Here is a 22,573-nt window from a genome sequence, read left to right as displayed (position 1 = left end):
GGGAGTGTCACATGATTCGATAGAAAACTACTTTCTGTGCAACACCTGTCAGTGACAGACAGTGCTATATATACACTATGAAGATGGCGGAGGCTGCGGCGACAACACAACACCGGTTTTTCTGTCACTGCTGTAAATGTGAAATTGACCCAAAGTTCCCGGTGAGTTATCTTTGAGGGAGTGTGCGTCTTTCTCCCGTTGCTGGACTGGCCTTGGATGACTGGCGCGTCCAGGCTCTAAAAGTTTGTGCGTCTCTCCTAAAGTAGACGATACTGTTAAGTTGATTTTTCTAGTCTCTCCTTATTCTTCTTTTATATACATTATAGACTACTATTACATACACAACTAGAGTAAAATATTGTTTTATTGCGTTGTTCGATTGACCTGGATGAGGGACGTTGTGTGAAAATCTTCCATTTGGGAGAATAAGAATAAATAGAAGCGAGTTTCATCTGCGTCGTTGCCATATTTAGAAGTACTACTGTTGAGCTTGTAGTCAACTGTCAGCCGCATGTGAGGAACACAAGCAAGGGGGCGGGGGGCGTGTGAGCAGTGACTGGTGTAAAGTAACTAAGTAGGTCTACATTTACTTAACTTGACTACTGTACTTAAGTTCAGTTTTAGGTATTTTTACTTACTGGAGCATTTCCAATTTTCAATACTTTTACTTCCACTCCACTACATCTCAGAGGCAAATATTGTACTTTTACTCCACTACATTTATTTGAAAACTTTAGTTACTATATAGTTAGTTACCTTGCAGATATAAATTATAACATTATAAACATAGACCACTTAGGGTCTACTTATACCGAAGCTATTTGAAAATATCCGATCTACAAGCTTCGTGTCACCTGCTATTTTCAAACAATTTGTACCTTTACTTTTGGTACTTTGAAGTATATTTTGATACCAATATTTCATACTCAAGTACATTTTGAATTATGGACATTTACTTGAAGATTATTTCTACATTGCAGTATTGATACTTTTTTACTCAAGTAAAAAACATTGAGTACTTTCTTCCACCACTGGTGACCAGACACTCTGCAACTGACATGTCTAATGACTTGTTAACCCACAAATATTTTGTATTAGACATTTAAGTGTGTGTGTGTGTGTGTGTGTGTGTGTGTGTGTGTGTGTGTGTGTGTGTGTGTGTGTGTGTGTGTGTGTGTGTGAGAGAGAGAGAGAGAGAGAGAAAGAGGGAAAGAGTGCATGCAAGGTGTTTGTTTTTTAATATGTATTTTTCCATTGACTGTATGTGTTAATCCTCCCCAAGGACTTGATATGCCCCAGGTGTGAGTCTGGCTTCATTGAAGAGGTGACAGGAGACTCCAGGTACAATTCCAGACTTTATTATAGACCGTTTTCCTGAGCGCTTCCCTGTAGAATGTAGATGCACTGCTGTGCAACTGCGGTGCAAACAGCAGCCAATGGTGGAGTAGAAGTAAAATGATTGAAAATGGGAAATACTCAAGTAAAGTACAGTACTTAAAGGGGAAGACCACCCATTTTCAATATTGAACTATGTCATTAATATACCTTAGAGGAGTTGTGTGGAAATTAAAAAAAAGTTCCCCCTCTTCTGTTGCCTAGAACTGGAGGATTGATTTGGGGGTTTGTATTGCAAATTACAACTTGATGACATCACACATTGTACTTTACAATACAAACCCCCAAATCAATCCTCCAGTTCTATGCAACACAGAAGAAGGGGAACTTTTTTTTTATGTCCACACAACTCCTCTAAGGTATATTAATGACATAGTTCAATATTGAAAATGGGTGGTCTTCCCATTTAAATAAATGTAGGCTACAAGTTACTTTACACTACTGTTTACACACGGCAATGGCGGGCGGCACCCTCTCCAGGGTGTCGCTCAGGAAATCGGTCTATAACTCATGTTGCTTATATCTCATACATCTCATATATACAGTATAGTCTATTTTACTTGATTAATATGCTTATTTACTTTCCAGTCTCCTGGAGGACAATACATCAGCACCCAGCGATGAACCAGGCACACTTTTCTCAGAGGTAATAAAGGTTAACATCCTGTTTTGCCTCCAAATCTGTTGATATTTTAGAATAAGCCAGTCTCTCTGACTTAACCATTTAAACCCTCTAATCGTTTTTTAAAATACACATTTGAGTTACAACTGTACTTGGATAGCTTTTTTCCTCACCAAATTCACAAGGTGTTGTGTTGCAATGTGTTGTGAGCTTGTAGATCTGCTATTTTTGGAGAATGTTATACCCCCAGAACGAGGGATGCTGGGGTGTTTAAAGAGTGGTTAAAATCTCCAAGCAGTGGTTAGCATCTCCAAGTTTCTCATTTGTACGTTTTTTCGTAAAGTAAAGCCCTGCTTATACAAGGCTGTCGCACAAAACTAGTGAAAATAGCCGATCTACTATTCTCACTATCTTAAATCATTTCTAAAGTGATAGATACAAAATGAACGGTTTTGGACATACAAGGTTTCCATCTGACAACGACGTTTTTGTTACCTTTCTGGTCTCTCTTCAAGCTGTGGCAGCTGCTGTTCATGGAGCGCTCGGCACTGTTGTCGGATCCACCTTCCTCTGACTCCGACTCAGACCCCAACCACGACCTGGCCGTCACCGACCAGGAGGAGGCGGAGCCTCAGCAAAGCAGTCCCTCAGAAACCTCCTCAGGACCAGGCACGTGCACACATAGACATCATTGGGGGCTTGAGCCCCTGCCATTTTACCCGTCTGGAAAAAGTGCCCTCTCTCCAGACCATGAATGTGTTTTTTACTATGCGTGAAAGAAATGCAAATGCCCCTCTTTCCATGCCATACCTGAAGGCAGAATTCCAAGAGAACTCCAAACTCTTCCTGAACTTGAATGCAGCATCTTATACTGAAAGAATTGCCCTCACTGTGTAGAAATCCATGCTGTACACCACATCTCCAATATTGCCTTTTTTATGCTTAGCTTAGTGTGGTATCAAGTACCGAAAATAGCCGACCTCCCAAGCTGCGCCTGCGACTCGTTGTGAGCTTGGAGGTCTGCTTTTAGAAATGTCAGCCCCTGCTAAAGGGCCATTTATAGTTACGGATGGATGATTTTGTGTACGTTTGGGGTTGAGGAGGAACTTACGGTAATTGCGTCGACATGCATAGTTCCGTCCGTTCTCTGTGTTATATACGGTTCAATTACATACTGTATCCAATAGATGGCACCCAAATGCATCTTCCCAATGAGCAAACATGTTGATAGGCATCGGCGATTACATGCATTAAGTAAATAGCCTACAGCCGTGCTGTGCGTTCTTTCAATGGCATCGTACTCTATTTTCACTCCATAGTTGATGTCCCTGCACGCCGTCGCCGTCGGAAAATGCTGTTATTAAGCCTATTATTAATATTATTATTTGGATAAAGTAGAACAACTTTTAAAACCAATCATAATCATTTAAAATGGTATCATGATCTGACACTGGCACTTTGCTGCTTCTGCGTTCTGCCTCCGCTGCTGCTGTGTGCACTGCAGTTGTACAAGTGGCAACAGGTCTGCGTCCTGAACGGCTTGTTCACTGTTCAGCGTTTGTGATTTATTTATTTTTTACTTCCTCCTACTACGAAATGGATACCAGAAAAAAAGACAAAACATTTCTCCCTCTACTGCCCCCACGGTTGACAAAAGTTCGCCACGGGTACTTCATGTGTACGTACGTTTTTATCGGTTTTAATCCGTTAGGTTGAGTGTTGTCCGTAACGTTACGGACAGAGACAATTACGTCCGGAGCTACGGAGAGACCGGATCAAAGTACTCTCCGTCTCCGTTCGTTATGTATCCCCGCGTTGTTTATGTACTACTATGCATGGTACTTAACATTCTCTGCACGTCCCCGCTCAGGACCAATGGAAACCAGAGAGACCCAATCCCCCTCTCACCAACCTGGCCAAGAGAGGAGGTCGTCCCGATCCGACCAAACGCCTGCGGTGGAAGGGTGAGTGGAGAGGGATTTAACAACTTAAACCCTATTCCTAATAAAACGGACCTGGCTTGCAACTTGAGTACAGATATTTCTTACTTTACTTGAGTATTTCCAATTTTTGTATACTTTGATACTTCTACTCCACTCCATCTCAGAGGCAAATATTGTACTTTTATTCCACTATAATTATTTGAAACATTTAATTACTAGTTACTAATTTGTATTATTATTACAGAAAATACATTAACCACTTCAGCCCTATATACATACATTTCGGCCATTTGAAAATAGCCCATCTACAAGCTCACGATACGTTGCATCTTGTAGATCTGCTATTGCGCACACACACACACACACACGCGCACACACGAACGCACGCACGCACGCACGCACGCACGCACGCACGCACGCACGCACGCACGCACACACACACACACACACACACACACACACACACACACACACACACACTTTTTTTTTGTATTTACTATTTACCCCTATTAATTTCTCCTCCCTGTACCCATAGAGGGTGCTGCAGCTTCTAAGTTGTTTGTGTTTCATTACATTTAAATTTAGGTTGATAAAATGGCATTTTAATACCAATAACAATGTAGCTTTATGCTCTATTACCCTCTTCCATTTAATAGTTTGACTTGCCCCTTTGAGTATGTTTTATAATCCCCCCCCCTCCCCCTTTCATTTATCTTTTGGAACATAACAAAAATAATAGATCTTGCACAATTATGAATTTCACCCACTTCTTTACAAAACCTGTAAACCTGTGATGTCACAATAAAGTAGCAGATTTTTAATTCTTTGAAGTTTTTGTACTTTAATTTTTTGCCTATAATAACATGCCCAAAATTGGGGTGGTACATTGAAAGTCGTTCGTAAAACCTCCTTTTAACGAGGAGACATCTCTGTTTTCTTGTCTTTTCCATCCCGAAGGATTGTGCAGCAGTTCTTGGCCGGCCTGTTCGCCAACAATGGAAACCAGGGCTCGGCACCAGCTTCTCTGTAAGTGGAAACACTTTTATATTTTCCCACTAACTTTTTAAAATGTAACATTGCATTTCCTTTCATGAAAAACTAGACATTCTCTCTCTCTCTCTCTCTCTCTCTCTCTCTCTGTGTGTGTCTGTCTATCAGATCTAGCATGATACAGTTGCACTCGAACCCAGGGGACTATGCGTGGGGTCAGGGAGGTCTTGATGCCGTGATCACAGAGGTCAGTGACGCTGCCGTTGTCGATTACTCTCCGTCTCTTTTCCTTGGTCTCTCCCTCCGTTATACAGAATCACATTACAGTTTAATTTCTCCTTGTCTCGTCCTTTTCTCATGCCTTGCACCGGCAAACCAACCACCCTCCTCTCTTGTTTCTGTCTCTGTCTGTCTGTCTGCCTGTCTGTCTGTCTCAGCGTCTCTTTAGATGTTCTTTGGCCTCACCACAAACTGTTATCCTAGTTTCTATTCTGTACTTTACTTGAGTATCTCTAATTTTTTTATACTTTGATACTTCAGTGGAGACAATAAAATAGGGAGGACAAAACCCATCCACTTATCTTTTTTAGTGTATATGTCAACCATCTATTCCTGGAAGACAGATTGATGTATTGTCCAATGAAAAAAAGTCCCAGTTTTTAATAGTACCCGTAATTCCATCATTATTTTGTGCACAATAAGACAGTAAAATATGAATGTTTTATTCACCCCTCTCTCTCTTTACAACCGTCTCTCTATAACATTCTGGCTGTAAATTCTTTCTTTCTTTCTTTCTTTCTTTCTTTCTTTCTTTCTTTCTTTCTTTCTGTTCCTCTAAAAGGCCATGTTCCCTTGTCTTAAAATAGCCGATGCTTGCCCTCTATGTGCACATTTCTTTGTAGTGTGATCTATTTGTAAAACACAGAGGAAAATGTCTGAACCCACTCCATTCTGCCAGAGTGTAGTGAGGACATACAGTACAGTATGAGTCATAGAAATTAAACTGTCAGAAATGTTTCTTTGGGTAAAGTGTCCTTGGGTAAGTTGCTTGTATTGGTTCTTGTCCATATTTATAGTACTTAAGTATGCTAGTCCTTAGAGGGATTTTTTCCTCTCCTCTAAACAGCGTAATTGGGAAATTAAATCTCCAGTTCAACAGATTTCAAAATACAGTAACTAAACTCTTCCCTGTATTTAGCCACTTTAAAAGCAGAATTTGGGCCCTGTTTCAGATAGTTTTGACCACACACGAAGGGTAGTGTAAAAGAATATAGGAGAGAGATGTTTGAAAATGTTTTAGGTTTTTGAATTTGTTTTGAAACATGTCACCTATAATGTCATGCTGGCTAATTGTGTTAATAATGTGGTTAGTAACAAACTGTATTTGACTCCACTCTCCTGCAGTTGTTGGGTCAGCTAGAGAGCACAGGGCCGCCCCCTGCTGAGAAGGAGATGATCTCATCTCTGCCAACAGTCAGTGTCTCTCAGGAACAGACAGGTGTGGTTTTCCCTGCATGGACATAAACACTGTACTGTACTATTCTAATTATTCGACCTCAAAGTATTCAAATATTCGACAGGACTGGCCAAACTGTCAAATATTAAGTAAGCAAGAGGCGAACATTGTGAAAATAGCCGATCTACATGCTCACAACGCCTCCAACGCGAGGCGTTGTGAGCATGTAGATCTGCTATTTTCACAATATTTATCCGCGGAAACCGAGTCACGTTAAATGTAATACCTGCAATTACAAGTGCTTGTCAGGGTGAGGGTCCCCAGTTCAAATGTGTTTATTCTGGGGGTCACAGCCTAAAAAGGTTTGAGAACCCCTGGTATAGAGCATTAACAAATTCATCCACCAGGGGCATTGACAACTCATTCTTATGACTTCCTATCTCGCCAAGCTTTATAAACTATATCTTTTTTAAAGAGAAAACAATTTAAAAAAAAAAGAAAAACAAAGTGAGTATTCGACTTCGGTGAACAACATCGAATAGTGACTTTGATATTAGAATATTCGAATATTTGGTGAATGCCCTAATACACACACACTCTGTGGGAGACATGACTCCAAGGAACATCTACGTTAGTGCAGATTCAGTTGGTTTTGACATTCTTCAGTCAGTGAAGTCACTTCAGTGACTCAGAAGAGATGAGTTCAGGCCCGGGCCGGCCTAGCGGTCTGGCCACCTATAGGCTCCTGATGTGGCCTGGCAGTGGGTTCAAGTCCCGTTCCCCACGAACTTTGCTCTATGTCACTCCCCGACTCTGTCCTGGTTTACAGTTTACGATTTAGCAGACGCTCTTGATCCAGAGCGACTTGTTTCCTGTCTGTCTCCACTGCAATAAAGGAAAAAAATATATTTAAAAATACAAAAAATACATCTGATGGTGCCATGACTTGAATGGTCTTTATCAAGGCATTCTGGCTAGCCATCGTCACGAAAAGGGACCGCCCACTTGTCCCTTTTCTGTCAATGGCGTAGCCATCATTGACTCGAGAGAGATTCTTATCAAGGTGACAGACAAATATATAGTATAGGTTTGTCTATGTATACCCAGTGGTGTGTGTTCTAGACTTTTTTTGAGGGCATACTATAATCTATGATCCGCGGCTATTTGGGTGGCCCGCGCATACGCCAGTGCATAATGCCTATCGGATACGCTACTTTGAAAGGTTCATGAGGGCATACTCTTTACACTTTTTTTAATGTCTTCACAGCATACTGCGTATACCCACGTGACAGGTAGAACACAGCACTGTGTATACCTACTAATACTGCATGTGCATGCTTCTGCCAAGCAGTCGCAGTTTAGTGAGTTTACATCCCTAACCCTACCCAAAATGGCACCAAATTCAAATCAGATTCAAATCCCAAACCGAAAGACCCGAAAGAGAGATTAGACGTTTGCACGGGACCCACAAATGGGTCCCAACCCACTGTTTTGGAAACAGTGCTGTAGATCATCGGTCCCATGACTTAAAATGGTTAACATCTACACACTCGCACACCTTTCATTTACAAAGAACCGTCTTCCTTTTTGTGCTCCCCAGACTGCAGACTGGAGTGCCCAGTGTGCAGAGAGGAGTATTCACTGGGGGAATCAGTCAGACAGCTTCCCTGCCATCACTACTTCCACAGTGATTGTATAGTGCCTTGGCTTGAACTGGTAAGGATGAGAAGTGGTTGTGGTCATTGTCCCGAGGGTTTCAACATAAGATACTGTATTCGTTCTGTCATGTGGGTTTAGACAGTCTGTCGCCAAACCCACACTGGGAGGTCTGCAGGGAAAACAGTAGCCGTTTTGTTGCTGTGCTGTGTAATAATAATGTTGTAATAATTGCTTCATGATGAGTCCTAGATCAGCGGTTGCCAAGCTGGTTCTTGTGAACTCCTACCACTGCTATTTTTACATTTTTACCAAGAAGTTGCTTTCATTGGCGTCCTTCTCTCCCAATGCATGCTCACTCCAAACCTGAAATATGTTGATGAGTTGGGCAACATGGAGCCACCACTCTCAAACATAAAGCTGCACATCGTCACTGTCGGGTAGTTTCAAATTTGTACGTTTTTTCGTAAAATAAAGCCCTGCTTCATTATGAAAGACTATCGCAAAAAAACTGGTGAAAATATCCGATCTACAAGCACACAATGCCTTGTGCTTGTGGTGCGAGGCGTTGTGTCCCTTTTGTGTGCTTGTAGATCGGATATTTTCACTAAATCATTTGTAAAATGAGAAATACAAAACGGACAGTTTTGGACATACAAGGTTTCCACCTGACAACAATGAAATGGACAATCAATCAAGATCAAGATGGACGAGTTGATGTAAAATAACTAGTGAAATGAATGGGAAATCTGTGATTCTCACACGTTTGGCTATTAATAGATGATGTGGAGTATGTTTTGCTCATTCCTTTTACCACCTAGGGAAATAAACTCAGTCACATGTGTGGTGTCATTACACAAGGAAGCAACAGACTATAAACAAACACCCGAACGCAGGTACTGTAATAGAACAAATATAGAACAAGTGTATAGATGTATTAGATGTACATACCTTCTACTGTAGGGCTGAGCAATTAATCGAAACCGAAATATAGAACTTCTAATTGACTTAATCCTGCTCATGTCGGTTAATTCGGTTATTGTGAAACGGCTTATGTGAAGTTGAAATCGGGGAAATCATTATGTGTCCACGTTTGTTATTAGCAGCAGTAGCACAATAGTTTTCACATCTGCACAGCAATGCAAAGCCACTCCTTAGTGGACTCCTTAATGGATGGTTGGATACTACCGTCGCAAAGTTTAAAGTGTCTGACACATGGCAGCGCTTCAGTGCTGTCTTTCCGTTGGTTAAAATCTCTGAAGATGCAGGTGTGTGTGTGTGTGTGTGTGTGTGTGTGTGTGTGTGTGTGTGTGTGTGTGTGAGACAACCTGTGAGTGTCAGTGACGCTTAATTTGGAATTGCACATGAGTTCTGGGCGGAGCCGTTTGATTATTGTCCACGACATTGCAAGAGGCGCGAAGGCCAGCGGACCTTGGTCCTGCTCTTCGCGCCCGAGCGCCGCAGGCGCAAGTGCCCGCGTTACGAAGCCTTGCCCCAGAGTTACGAAGCCGTGGTGACTCGCGCCGCAGGCGCGAGTGCCCGCGTTACGAAGCCTTGCACCAGAGTTACGAAGCCGTGGTGAATGCAATCGTTATATTTATGCCCAGGCCGTAAGGCCTGGGCAAGCCCACGATAAACGCACCTCGCACCTCCGTGCGGTCCAAGCGGACAAAAAGGAGCGCTCCCTAGCGCCAGTTCAGCCAATCAAAAGCTTCCATGGGCGGGGTTTGCCCAGAACTCATGTGCAATTCCAAATAACGCGTCAGTGACGGCTCGTCTAAATGCATTCTGTAACTTTGATGCTATTCTTTTTTTTTTCTTTTTTTTTTGCTGACGATGCATAGATGTACAGTATATCTTATCACAAATTCTATACGTCCAATACTAAATTACGCCTCAATTCGAAACACTCCATATTGCACTTCCCCCAATCATAATGATGTTATTGAACAACTGACCAAATGTCAGCATGCAATGTGAAAGGTTCCCCTGTCACTAGCATGTTTGGTGATGATTAAATGATAACAGATTCCAACCCTGTCATTGTACAATACTGTAGAACGGCCCTGAATTGTCAGAACCGGGCTTGAGCCCCCATGAGGCACGCCCAAGTGAGGTGGTAGCTGAGTGAGCGTCTGTGCCTAGCGGCTGCCTCACTTATTTTAGATGTTTCTACTGTCGCGTCAACATATTACATGGAGGATGTAATATGTAATATGATAATTCCATCATCAGTCACATGACTTGGATTACCTACCTTGAACATTGGAAAGTGATGCAAAAAGAATACCTTCCGCGTTGCATGTTGATGTCCGGTGACTGTCGCCCATCTTGAATGTGTTTTTCTCTCAGAGTCTGACTGATCTGACTGATGATCATTGATCATAGACCTGGGATGCTTTCAATAATAAGAGGGGTCCCTGAGGATTACGGTTGTGAACTACTACCCTAGAACAGGGGTCTTCAACAGGGAGTCCGCGGGGATACTGCCCCTTAATTGTTGGAGAAAAAAAAAAGAAAACTTTATTTTATTTTTATTTTTTTTTAAAGAAAGAAAAAAGTATTTAAATATAAAAAAACATGATTCTGTCTCCTTTGAATACCTTAAGTTGTATACATGATTATTGTGCAATTGACAGATGATTAGTGATAGATTGATAGTATTGACGTTGGTTCTCAGTTTATAAATAACAGTGGTACGGCCACTTGTACATTCATGTTTAAAATAAAAGCATGAATATATTGATCTATTAGTTTAATAGCACAGTATTGAATGCACAATAACATGGTATATGTACACATTAAACGCAATTTTATACATAAATAAATATAATATATGTTGTACCCCCACCCTACGAGGTAGGGGGTCCCTGCTCCATCAATCCATTAGTTTGGGGGTCCCTGGCCTGGAAACGTTGAAGACCCCTGCCCTAGAACAAGGGTTTTTGAAGTCACATACCCCCAAATAGATTTTTAGGCAAAGGATTCCCATTTCAAATGATTATGTCCGAGGGATCCTGGTAGAAAAGGATGTTTTGGAACACCTTTAGAATGTTTGAATTGTACATTAGTAATAGATTATTAGTGATGAAGTTTATTCTTTCAATTGTATTGTATAATTTCAAGCGATTTGAACTATATTGATTTTAAACTACTCCTCATTTAGACAGGGCCAGCTGGAGGACCTATGGGGTTCCCCAAATAGTTTTTCCCAAGGTCCGAATTATGTCTAGGTTACCAAGCCGAGGGCCACAACATTGCAGGGGGCGACGGTGGCGTTTCCACTACTCCAGCGACAGTTCAGATATCGTCACTCTCGGGCAGAAACCTTGTATCTCCAAGTTTCAAATGTGTACATTTTTTGGTAAAGCAAAGCCCTGCTTCATCATACAAGATCGTCGCACAAAACTAGTGAAAACAGCAGATCTACAAGCACACAACGCCTCGCGATTCGAGGCGTTGTGTGCTTGTAGATCGGCTGTTTTCACTAGTTTAGTAAATGTTTTTAACCTGACTTTCGCCAGATGGTGGCAGCATTGCGTTGCATTGCTTTACCATCTGGGCTCGGTCCGGCAGAGTTGATAACACTCGTAAAGTCCCGGGCCGGACCAATCAGCGGCAGCTATGGGCGGGCTCTGAGCGGCTCTGAGCCAATAGAGTCTGATTGCAGACCACGTGGAAACCCAGGAGGCAGATTCTGGGTGCAACGTCATGCAGACAGGCCAATATGAGTGGTTGGAGTTGGCACTCCCAGATTGTGACAGAGAGACGGCCATATCCAATCACCTGCTATAGAATTTGAAAAAATGGCCCGCCCCTTACATCGGTTCTGCCGGAGCGAGCCCAGATGGTAAGCAATGCAACGCAATGCTGTCACCATCTGGCGAAAGTCAGGTTAAAATGTTTTAGATGATAAATACAAAACGAAAGGTTTCCACCCGACAACGACGATATACTAGTGTTGTTGCTGCTCTTATACCACCATTATTACTGGGGTTGGTGTGGGCCAGACAGTAGCCCCCCGCGGGCCGCAAATGGCCCGGGGGCCGCCTATTGGGGAACCCTAACCTATGGGGTTCCCCCGGGACAACACTTTGAAATCCACTGCCATAGGAAATTATGAAGATCTGCTGTGAGCTTGATAGTCTTATCTGTACACATGTCTCATCCTCCTAACTGTGCATTCCCTCACCAGCACGACACCTGTCCGGTCTGCCGCAAAAGTCTCGATGGCGTCGACAACAGTCTCCCTCCCACGTCGGAGCCGCCACAGCCCTCCTCCATCAGGACAGGGAGACAGGAGAGGCAAGCACTCTAAGGAACGCGTGGACAATATCCTACCTCCCTCAACGTTTACCACTGCTCCAGAGTTCACATGCTGTTGTCTTTGACGTCACACCAAGTGATTGTTTGTTGAGGTGACAGATTTACACGCCATACTAAACGTAACTCACAGCTTTCACCTTCAGAACCACTCAGTTAATTTATTTCCACCAAAGACCTTGGCGTGTTGTACTCCAGTGAGCTGTACGTAGCAGCAGCACCCCGCTGCCTTTTTTCGTGTTCCACATCAAATGGTCTCTGCTGTTTGCTGACAACGACGTTGGCGGAAGTGATGCGTCCGTGTCGCTGATGCTGGCTCCCCATGTTGTTTTCTGAATGACTGACTCAGGAGTCATGAACTAATCAGCCCAAGCTGACTGTGACTGTGAAACATAATGAAAGGTTAGCTGAATTTCCAAGCAGATCCTCTGTTGAAGCGGCAAGTTAGATTTTAAAATAAACTCTTCCTGCCGTACTCCTTACTTTCCCCAAATGATGTCTTCTCTGTTTAAAAGTGTTATTAAAAGACAACCCCTGTGAACTGCATCCATCTACATCATTTCTCTCTCTTAAAGTCACACATTTCATTTTTACTTAACGCAATTCCAATTTGATGAGTTTTTAATTATGAGACATCCACTGTTTAAAATATTGAAATGCTTTCTAGCACACATTTTAAAACAAATTGTAGTTTATGTCCTGCTTTAAGTCTTTCTATGATAACCGATGATATCCTATCCTATGCTATCCTCCTATCCTATCCTACACTTAGAACAGACAAGGCGTACACCGTTTATCTGTTCACCTCCTAATGCCACACTTGTAGTGCAATTGACTCCAAGCTTTGCACAAAAATAATACATGCCCTGGGAAATCCGATAGGCTATACCTATCATGCTTTCAACTTCAATATCTTCTATTAAACTTTGATTTGAAACTGATTATGGTAACCATATGCATTGTATCGGCATACCATGTCAACGTCCAACGTGACATGCAGTCAACAGTCAACACACCTCTTACAACTAGGCTTACATGTGCGACGATGTGTGAGTGCACAGAAGAGTAATTTGTCAAAAGCGCATTGTTTTTGCATAACTATCCAATGTTTGAAACTGTGAATATGTCCTGTTGTGTCCCATAATACCTGTAATACATGTCTGCTGCTGTGACCAAAAAAAAAGTATAGGCTACTGGACTTCATGTTCTTGCTATACCAGGACCATGGACATGTGGGACAAGAAAACAAACACATGAAAAGATGTAGCTGGCTTAAGACCAGTTATAGATATAATGGAAAACCGTCTTTAAAACAAACAAAAAACATCTCAGAGTTACAACTGATACTACTGAAAGCCACACAGCCTCGATAACAAATAATAGGGTTTAAAGGAGATAGGGTGAGAAGATCAGTCACCCGAGAGAGACTTGGAGTAGAACCGCTGCTCCTACACTTGGAAAGGAGTCAGCTTAGGTGGTTCGGGCATCTAGTACGGATGCCTCCCGAGCGCCTTCCTAGGAAGGTCCTCGATGCACGTCCCACTGGGAGGAGACCCTGTGGCAGACCAAAGACCAGATGGAAGGATTATATCTCCAAACTGTCTTGGGAACGCCTCGGTATACTCCCTGAGGGAGTGGTGGGGAGGGAGTGGTGGGGGTAACAGTTGGAACTGTTACCCCCGCAACCCGATTCCGGATAAGTGGTTGAAGATGGATGGATGGATGCAAGGGGAATACCAAACATTGAACTATGTCATTAATATTTATCAGTGACATCATGAAGACTCCTTGGCTTGCAGAGTACACCTTCATGATGTCACTGATCACATGACCCCACAATCAATCCTCCAGTTCTTATTTCCACACAACAACTCAGGTATATTAGCTCAAAGTTGAAAATTAGTGGTATTCCCCTTTAAGTGGGGAATATTTCTATATTATCTACTTGTTTGCGTATTTATAAAAATCTGTATTTAGGTGTGACTGTGGGTACTGCTAAAGAGGCTGTCTGGGAATCAAGAGGTCGCTGGTTTGATCCTAGGCTCACTCAGTCTATTGTGTTGAAGTGTCCCATGAGATTAGGACACTTAACCCCAAACTACTCACCGCTTGTGTCCACTGCCCCTACTTAGTATTGGTACATGCATCAAATTCCACTGGATTGATTTTTAAACATTTGTTTGTATTTCAAGTTTTAACTGTTTTCTTATACTGACATATAATATGTTTTCATCTTATGGAATGTCATTTTTTAGACACCGGGACGAGCATGCTTAGGTTGTGGGGAACCAAATAAACAGTAAACTACATAATGAGACGTTTGGCCAATCACATCCAGATGTCACATTTTGTGAAATTTGTTAGCCAATCAAACCTGGATGTTACATTTTGTGACATCCCACCTATAAGCTAATTTTAATATAAAATATGCAATTAATATTATTATGATAGGCCATAGTTATATTGTTATAACCTTTTATGTGAGAGATAATGTTGAAAGTAAAATATGTTACATCCCCAAAGAATAACAATATAATAGCTTATTTTTTTGCCTTGTAGTTTGTAGCTCTACACCCCCCCCCCCCCCTTTCAATCATCCATTCATTCCTAGAAAGGGGGGGGGGGGGGGGTCTAGAGGTCTAGACTCTAGACTTATCGCTGTTGCTGAGGGTAAACATTGCCACAGTGGGCATCCGCTTCCCCCTCACAAGGTCGTCAATTATGTATTCGGAGAGTGTGAAAGTTGAGTCCACCCTTGTAACTGCACGGTGCGGGCATATGCGCGCGCGCACGCACGCACGCGCGCACACACACACACACACACACGCACGCACGCACGCACGCACGCACACACACACACACACACACACACACACACACACACACACACACACATACATAAGGGGGGGGGGGGGGGGCTAAATTGAGTCTGTAACTCTGACAGTCATAGTTATTAAAGGGGAGACCTTGAAATGTGTTTGAGAAACACTGAAAAATAGGCTAATATAATTTTAATGCAATATAGGCCTACATTGTTGTCACACAACAAGGAGAGAGTGGCCACCAGCGCAATGTGTATGTGCAGTGCAAGCGTTTATATGACCATATATTGTATATTTAATTCATATCATTGTGCATGTAATTGATATAATTGTGTTATTTTTGGACCTACGGACCTCCATAGACCACAGTAGTCCCGCGTGCGTACGACCGACATCTGCCCTCCCCTCCTCCTCCTGTCCTCCCTCCCTCCAGTGGCGTCAGTTCAGCAAAAGCTAAAGGTATGGCAACATGACTGGTGTCTTTCTTGCACGCGCGCGAATACCTTAGCAACAGGCATGGTGAATTTATCCTAAGAAGTAAATGTTATTTTGTTCCCCTGTAGCCCGGGAAATTAGTGACACAATCGTTCAGTTTGTGATACAAGCACCAAAATGTTGCACAAGGTGCATTCTGGACCTACTCTTCCCAAAAAGCATGTTAGCCACTCAAAAAATGCAATAGGTTGACTTATACAGGAAAATAATACAAAAAATACATTGCAAGCATTTGTTTTGCACAAAAAATATTCCTTTTGGCAAGAAACGGCCCACACAAAACTGTGAAAAGTAATGACTCATCACTAAACCATAGTTTTGTGAGGCCTTTTTTAGCCCAATTAATGTTTTTCGTGCAAAACAAATGCTTGCATTGGATTCAGGATCATGAAAAACCCCTAGTTTGACAACTTTTGGTCATTTTACTGTCTAATCAGGCTTTTATGAACACCCTGAACAGATTTGAATTTGATTGATTCAATATTTAGATATTTGATGTAAATGCTATCAATGCTGCAGGATGCCTCCCCATACACACCCATTGTAACTTTAAACTTCATTTTAACCCTGAAGATTAATTAAAAACACCCATTATTTTTTCTGGTGACTCATACTAACCTCCTGATACGTGAGCAGGCGGTGTTTTTTCCGATAACTTTTTTAATTTATTTGTAATAGTTTTTTATTGTATTAATTTTTTTCAATTTTCCCAAAGAATTATTACAAATAAATGAAAAAGTTATAAAAAAAAGCACGGCCTGCTCACGTATTAGGAGGGTAGTATGAGTCACCAGAAAAAAATAATGGGTGTTTTTGATCAATATATCATGGTTAAAATAGTTTGAAGTTACAATGGGTGTGCATGGGGAGGCGTCCTGCAGGAGGAGGGCCTGATCACATTTACATCAAATATCTAAATATTGAATCAATCAAATTAAAAACTGTTCAGGGTGTTCATAAAAGCCTGATTAGACAATAAAATGACCAAAAGTTTTTTTTAAAGTGAAATATCCCTTTAAAGCAGATTTTTTTTTGTATTGTTTTTCTGTATAGGCTATATAGAAAATGTATAAACTGAACGATTCTTCCAAAAAAAAATGGACAGCTGCCATACCCAATTGACGCCCCTGCCTCCCTCCCTCCCTCTCTCTCTCCGCTCTCTCTCCCTCCCTCCTCTCTAATGTAGTACTCTGACAGTAACGATACGGGCTGTGTGCAGACATGGAGGCCCGATTAACGAGCCAGGCCCATTCTGACACATCCACGCTCGGTTTATAACGGGAGAGCGACGCCTGGAAACCCCTTCTTTTCTGGAATTATAACCCCGGGATTCCCGACCATATCGCCGTAAGGATTACACAATATCATTTTTCCCAGGGCTGGAACTAGGAGCGAGGAAAGAAGAAAATAGTGGGAGATCCATTTCGGGTCTCTGTTGATTCAACGCGGCCGCCATTTTGTTGACAGTTCGTGTGTATGTGTGTGTATATGAGTGTGTGTGAGAGAGTGTGTGTGTGTGTGTGTGTGTGTGTGTGTGTGTGTGCGTGTGAGAGAGAGTGTGTGTGTGAGTGTGTGTGTGTGTGTGTGTGTCTATGTGTGTGTATTTTTTATAACGTACACACGCGCTGCATCTGTTATTTTCTATTTCACCCGAAACGTCAATAGCACTACAATCACATCATTACCACGGGTGTGTTTTAGCTTGTATTCATAGCTTTGTGTGTTTTCCCCAGCCTCGTTTATTTAAAAGAAACGTCTTTGTGATTAGTAGCTTGGCTGGCTGCTGCTGCTGCTGCTGCTGGGGCTTCGCTAATATGAGCAGCTAAAAAAAACAATATCGCATCGTTTGATAACGCTAATAGGCGCGCTTTGCCAAAAAGGACACGTTTTTAAACTGAAAAATCTGCCCGGTTTTTCAGTTTTAAAAGAAAAATAACGTTGGGGGAAAACGTGTCGCGCGGCATTCGTCTACGACGAAGTATAAACGGAGGAGCGTTAGCCCCTGTCGTTAGCTGTGCTCCAGACCTCCAGTCCAGTCCAGTAACACGAGTAATAATGACTGTCCAGTTATGTTGTGAGACATTTTTTAAATGTTTCCCTTGTTGCAGATAGATATTATTACATCTAATCTGAGAATAGTTCCCTTTGAAATAAACGTGGCCATAATAACGCTCTTTATGCCAGCCTGTGATCTGAGAGACGGCGAGTTTTTAATAGTCATTGATACGATGTGTCTTTTTATATGGGACCGATGGTAGCCCTGTTACAAAATAAACATCAGTCCATGGAGTAGTGGCTTCTTTGGGATAGTTTCTCCTCTGATACGCTGTAATTACACTTTCTACTGACACATGATGTGGAGGAATGCCATGGATGATTGTTGACGCTTCGTTTTTGTGCCATCAGAAACTTTGTGTTTTAATCAATAGGTTATTTTTGGCTTGGAGGTTAAGAAGAAGGTCTTTTTTGGACGCTGCATCCTTGTTCATTACATTGTTATAATACACCGAGTTTACTTGGGATTCCTTCAATCAACCGTATACAGTAGCCTGTATAATAACGCTCCAGTTGTGCGATGGATCTTGCACACGTAAAGATGCCCTAAAGTGACTATTAGGACATTGGGTGATATAATAGTAGACTTAGACTACATGAAAGGCTTAACTGGTGTAGATTTGTAACATCTGAGTTGAAAATTCATTCACGTATCTGATTTTCCTCCCACCTTTGCCTTTTTCTTTTTTCTTTTTTTTTTTTTCTTTCTTTTTTTTGGCACATCAGCACTTGGAATATAAAACATGTGGCCACCATGTTGATACGCACGAAGGAAGGATACAAAGTCAAATAATGTGAGCGCCGTTTCTGGAAAACAAACACCAAGGTGAGTGAATATTGATAAACTATAATAGCATAATTAATGCATTTTTGACCGATTTTTTATGAATGATTGCTGCCCTGCTCCAATGCTAACACAACACCTTTAGTTACGTGTGGTTCACACAATCCATTGATCGCATGTTGACAGCTTCCACACCCTACGAGGTGATTTTTCTTAAACACATAGATTGTATTATTTCTTGCAATCAGTAGCCTATATTTCCCCCAAAAAAATCGCGTCTTTTTATCTCGTTGCTGGGGCTTTCGATGATAATAATAGCTCTGATCATCAGTGTGATAAGGCTATGTAGTACATTAGTAGTGCCAGAGTAAGCACGGTAATTAACAACAATTATAGTAACGCGTTTATAATCTCTCCTGACGGCAAGGTGTGTTGGATTGTGGTCTTGTAGTTCCGAAAGTAGATTGTACCGGTATGTCTTCAACCTGCAAACACCACCTGTCAGTGAGTGATAGGCTACCTTGGCTTGCTGTCAAAAGAGAAAAAGAAAATAAAACTAACACGTTCTGCCTTTCGGTTAAACAAACATTTAGGCCTACATGATTTTAAAATTTGATCTCTCACTGTTAGGTTAATTAACGCCTGGATTGATAGCAATTTGAGCAAATTCATGAGATTCCTAAATCAGGACAGATACAGTAGCCTACATTGTCACATGGGCTCCACAAGGGATGCTCTGATTGACTGACACCTGTCATTCTCGGTTTGTGAGAGAAACCACCATTGTGTTCGGGAAGCTGTGGATAGCGGATTATTATGCAAGCTAACAGCCTATACAGGAGGAGTGAAGGAATTTGGTACTCTCCCCCCCACCTCACACACGCACGCACGCACGCACGCACGCACGCACACACACACACACACACACACACACACACACACACACACACACACACACACACACACACACACACACACACACACACACACACACTCTCTCTCTCTCTCTCTCTCTCTCACTCTCTCTCTCATTCTCTCCATGCTCGTGAGGAAGAGTATGTGAGTGGGCGAGGATGGGTTTAGTGCGAAAATGAAATCAGTTTTCAGTAGGTTTTGAAGCCAGCCCCTCATATGAATACTGTGGGGGGTGGGGTCCATACACTGACTCGCTCTAGCCAAAGGGAAACCAGCAGTTATGAACAACATGTGCCAAAGTAAGGAGGGAGTGAAAGTCAGGAGGGACTGAGGGAGTTAAGGGGAGGAGAAAAATGGAAAGGGGGGGCGCGGGAAGTTGTTTACTACGTTCCAGGCAGCCTGTTCCACCGTTTCTTAAGTCATCGTTTTGTTATAGTCCACCCGTCATTTTAAAAGAAAATATTTAGATCTCCTATTTTGAGTTTGCGTGTGGCATTTTTTACCCTCATATTCTCCTTTTCCAGGTAACACGTTTGGCTACTGGCAGACAGCTGTTGGGGTCAACTGACATGTCAGAAACATGACTGATTGATCTAGCCCTGTGTTTCTCAACCTTTTTTCTGCGTGGGCACACTTTTCATGTCCCAAGAATCCATGGGCGTCACTGTCGGGAAGAAACCTTGTATCTCCCAAGTTTCAAATTTGTACGTTTCTTCGCAAAGTAAAGTCCTGCTTCATCATACAAGGCTGTCGCACAACAGTAGTGAAAACAGCAGATCGACAAGTACACAACGCCTCGCACCGCGAGGCGTTGTGTACTTGTCGATCAGCTGTTTTCACTAGTTTAAATCATTTTTAAAATGATAAATACAATACTGGCTTTCAAGCAGTTTCAAGGGGCACACTTGACCCTTCTCAGGGGCACACCAAAGGTCCCCAGGCACAGTGGTTGAGAAACACTGATCTAGCCCCCCACAGGTGTAGCATCCTCTGTATAGGGATAACCTGCAGTATTGCATTATGAGTCGTAAAACGCCTAATGTAATGACTGACTATTAACGACTATGACTGTACATCCTTTCGAAAGCCAAGAAGTAACTTGATGCCAACAAGATGCTCTCATCATGTGAGGGTTTATCAACATCCCCTAACTCTAACTATCGCTTTCAGAACGGAAAGAGATTCAGCTCGGCATCAGATCGTTTACGGGAGAACAAGTGCCTGTAATTGGTTTGACTTCGCCCAGACCAGACGTAAGAAGTGAGAGAAAGGTTTTGACTCACAGAGAGGCTTTGCTGTAACCTGGTGTCACTGGCCTCTTAGCAGAGCTTAGTTGGTACTACAGAAGCTTATTTTTGGTGCTGCCACTGTTAGACCAGCGTAGGCATGCTACTAGCTCTGGTCCATCGCGTCACCTCCAGTGACGCTCTGACAGACCCATCGGCAAATGAATAGACCGCGTTTTCTCAGCCCCTACCAGAGCTCAACTTCAGTCAAAATAAACAAAACTACTTCGCTACTCACCAAACCAAAGGTAGTTTTGCGTTGTTGAAAGTCTATTCTCCACGGTGGTGTGCCCCTCAGCACCCCACCCAATCTGCAAAATACACTATTTTTGGCATGAAATAAAGTGCATACAACTCGACCGCTGCTTATTTCCGGGTTGTGAACCATTGTATCTGCGGTGGCCGCTGGGTGGCTCGAGGTGGGTGCGTTTTATTTCATGACAAAAATAATGTATTTTACAGAGTAGGTGGGGTGCTGAGGGGTTCACCACCGCGGAGAATAGACTTTCAACAACGCAAAACTACCTTTGGTTTGGTGAGTAGTGAAGTAGTTTTGTTTATTTTGACTCAAGTTGAGCGCTGGTAGGGGCTGAGAAAACACGGTCTATTTATTTGCCGACGGGTCTGTCAGAGCATCACTGGAGGTGACGCGATGGACCAGAGCTAGGCAGCTACTATCTAGGGCTGCACAGTTATGGCTAAACTTGTAATCCTTATTAGGTTTGATTAATATCCAATTATCATTACTGATCACAACTATTGCTGATGATGAGTTTTGGTGTGGTCAAGTGGTAGTATTGCGCCTCTGTAGTCTGTTAGTCTGATGATGGGGAAATGAGTTGACCCTTGTGTACTGGTGAGGACTCAGATGAGGCCAAGGTGCAACAGCTGTCAAATAAGGTGTTTGAATGAATTGCCATGTTTCACTAACTTAAATGATCTTTTGTATTCTTTTAAAGATTAGTTTTTTTGGGGCTTTTGCCTTTATTGGATAGGACAGTAGACTGACAGGAAATGGGGGGAGAGATGGGGAGTGACATGTGGCAAAGGTGGTCGTCCGGATCGGGAATCGAACCGGCGCTACGCCAGGCATCCATGCCTATGTGGCAATGCCTAAGTGGTATGTGCCTTGACCAGTAGTCCAGAGGGCGCCGCAATCTTTTGTATTCTTATTTTTTATTTAATTGTGCAGTCCAGTTAATATCGCGGCGCGTATAAAAGAAAGGGGAGAACATTTGTCACTCAGCGAGAGAAAGCACAGGGTTGAGAGAGAAGGGAGGAGGGGGGGTGAAATGTGTTTTCGATTAAAGAAGGAACACAGCAACTTTAGTTTGTCTCCCTTTCCTCGCTTGCTTTCCAAGTCCGAAAAGGATAGAAATGAAGGCTTAAAGAAAGGTTTGAAAGAACAGAGAGATTGATGGAGTGTCTGAGAAAAGAGGGAGGTGTGATTTGAGCATGGAATGTGTAGCAGAAGGGGTGGGGGGGGGGTCTAGAGTTTTGAAGCGAAATGGAGTGAGTAATTGAAGTAAACATAGAAAAGTGGGCGTGGAGCCCCGAGCTGGACTGGAATTGGGCAGCAGTTACTGTGCGGTTCCACAGACCGTCTCTACTACCGTCTCCCATAATCGTAATCCAAAACAAACAGTTTTTCTAAGCCTCAGCACATTGCCGATTCCTTCACTCCTGCTCCCAGCTGCTTTGCCATGCAATAACTTGTATGCCTTTCCTGAGGTTCCATTAAGTGGCTCTTTTTTAGTGCTTTGCACTAATGTAGGGCACATGGAAACCGCCGGCAGGTTCACTCTCTCTCTATCGCTCACTCTCAGTGGTC

At 42.6% G+C, this 22,573-nt stretch overlaps 2 protein-coding genes across 3 annotated transcripts in view; both read left to right on the top strand.

Annotated features, from left to right (window-relative positions):
• Positions 1-83: 83 nt before the first annotated feature.
• On the top strand, positions 84-12,380 carry rnf115b (ring finger protein 115b; the record flags this gene model as incomplete). Its single annotated transcript, XM_080735624.1, has 10 exons — positions 84-161; positions 1,283-1,341; positions 1,984-2,041; positions 2,533-2,686; positions 3,888-3,981; positions 4,918-4,986; positions 5,119-5,197; positions 6,355-6,448; positions 8,007-8,122; positions 12,258-12,380. The coding sequence occupies 10 exons, from the start codon at positions 84-86 to the stop codon at positions 12,378-12,380; spliced, it is 924 nt and encodes a 307-aa protein (XP_080591750.1).
• A 4,535-nt stretch (positions 12,381-16,915) lies between these two features.
• Positions 16,916-22,573, top strand: part of ash1l (ash1 (absent, small, or homeotic)-like) — a 61,104-nt gene continuing 55,446 nt past the window's right edge. For both annotated transcript variants that reach the window (XM_080735020.1, XM_080735021.1), the window contains exons 1-2: positions 16,916-17,049; positions 18,484-18,583. The gene's annotated coding sequence lies outside the window, so the exon portion shown is untranslated. The remainder of the gene's footprint in view (positions 17,050-18,483; positions 18,584-22,573) is intronic.

This window comes from Nannobrachium achirus, assembly GCF_963921795.1.
Source record: "Nannobrachium achirus genome assembly, chromosome: 10".
NCBI classification, from domain to species: Eukaryota; Metazoa; Chordata; class Actinopteri; order Myctophiformes; family Myctophidae; genus Nannobrachium; species Nannobrachium achirus.
Note: the sequence above shows the minus strand (reverse complement) of the source record. Positions and strands in the feature narration are given on the sequence as shown.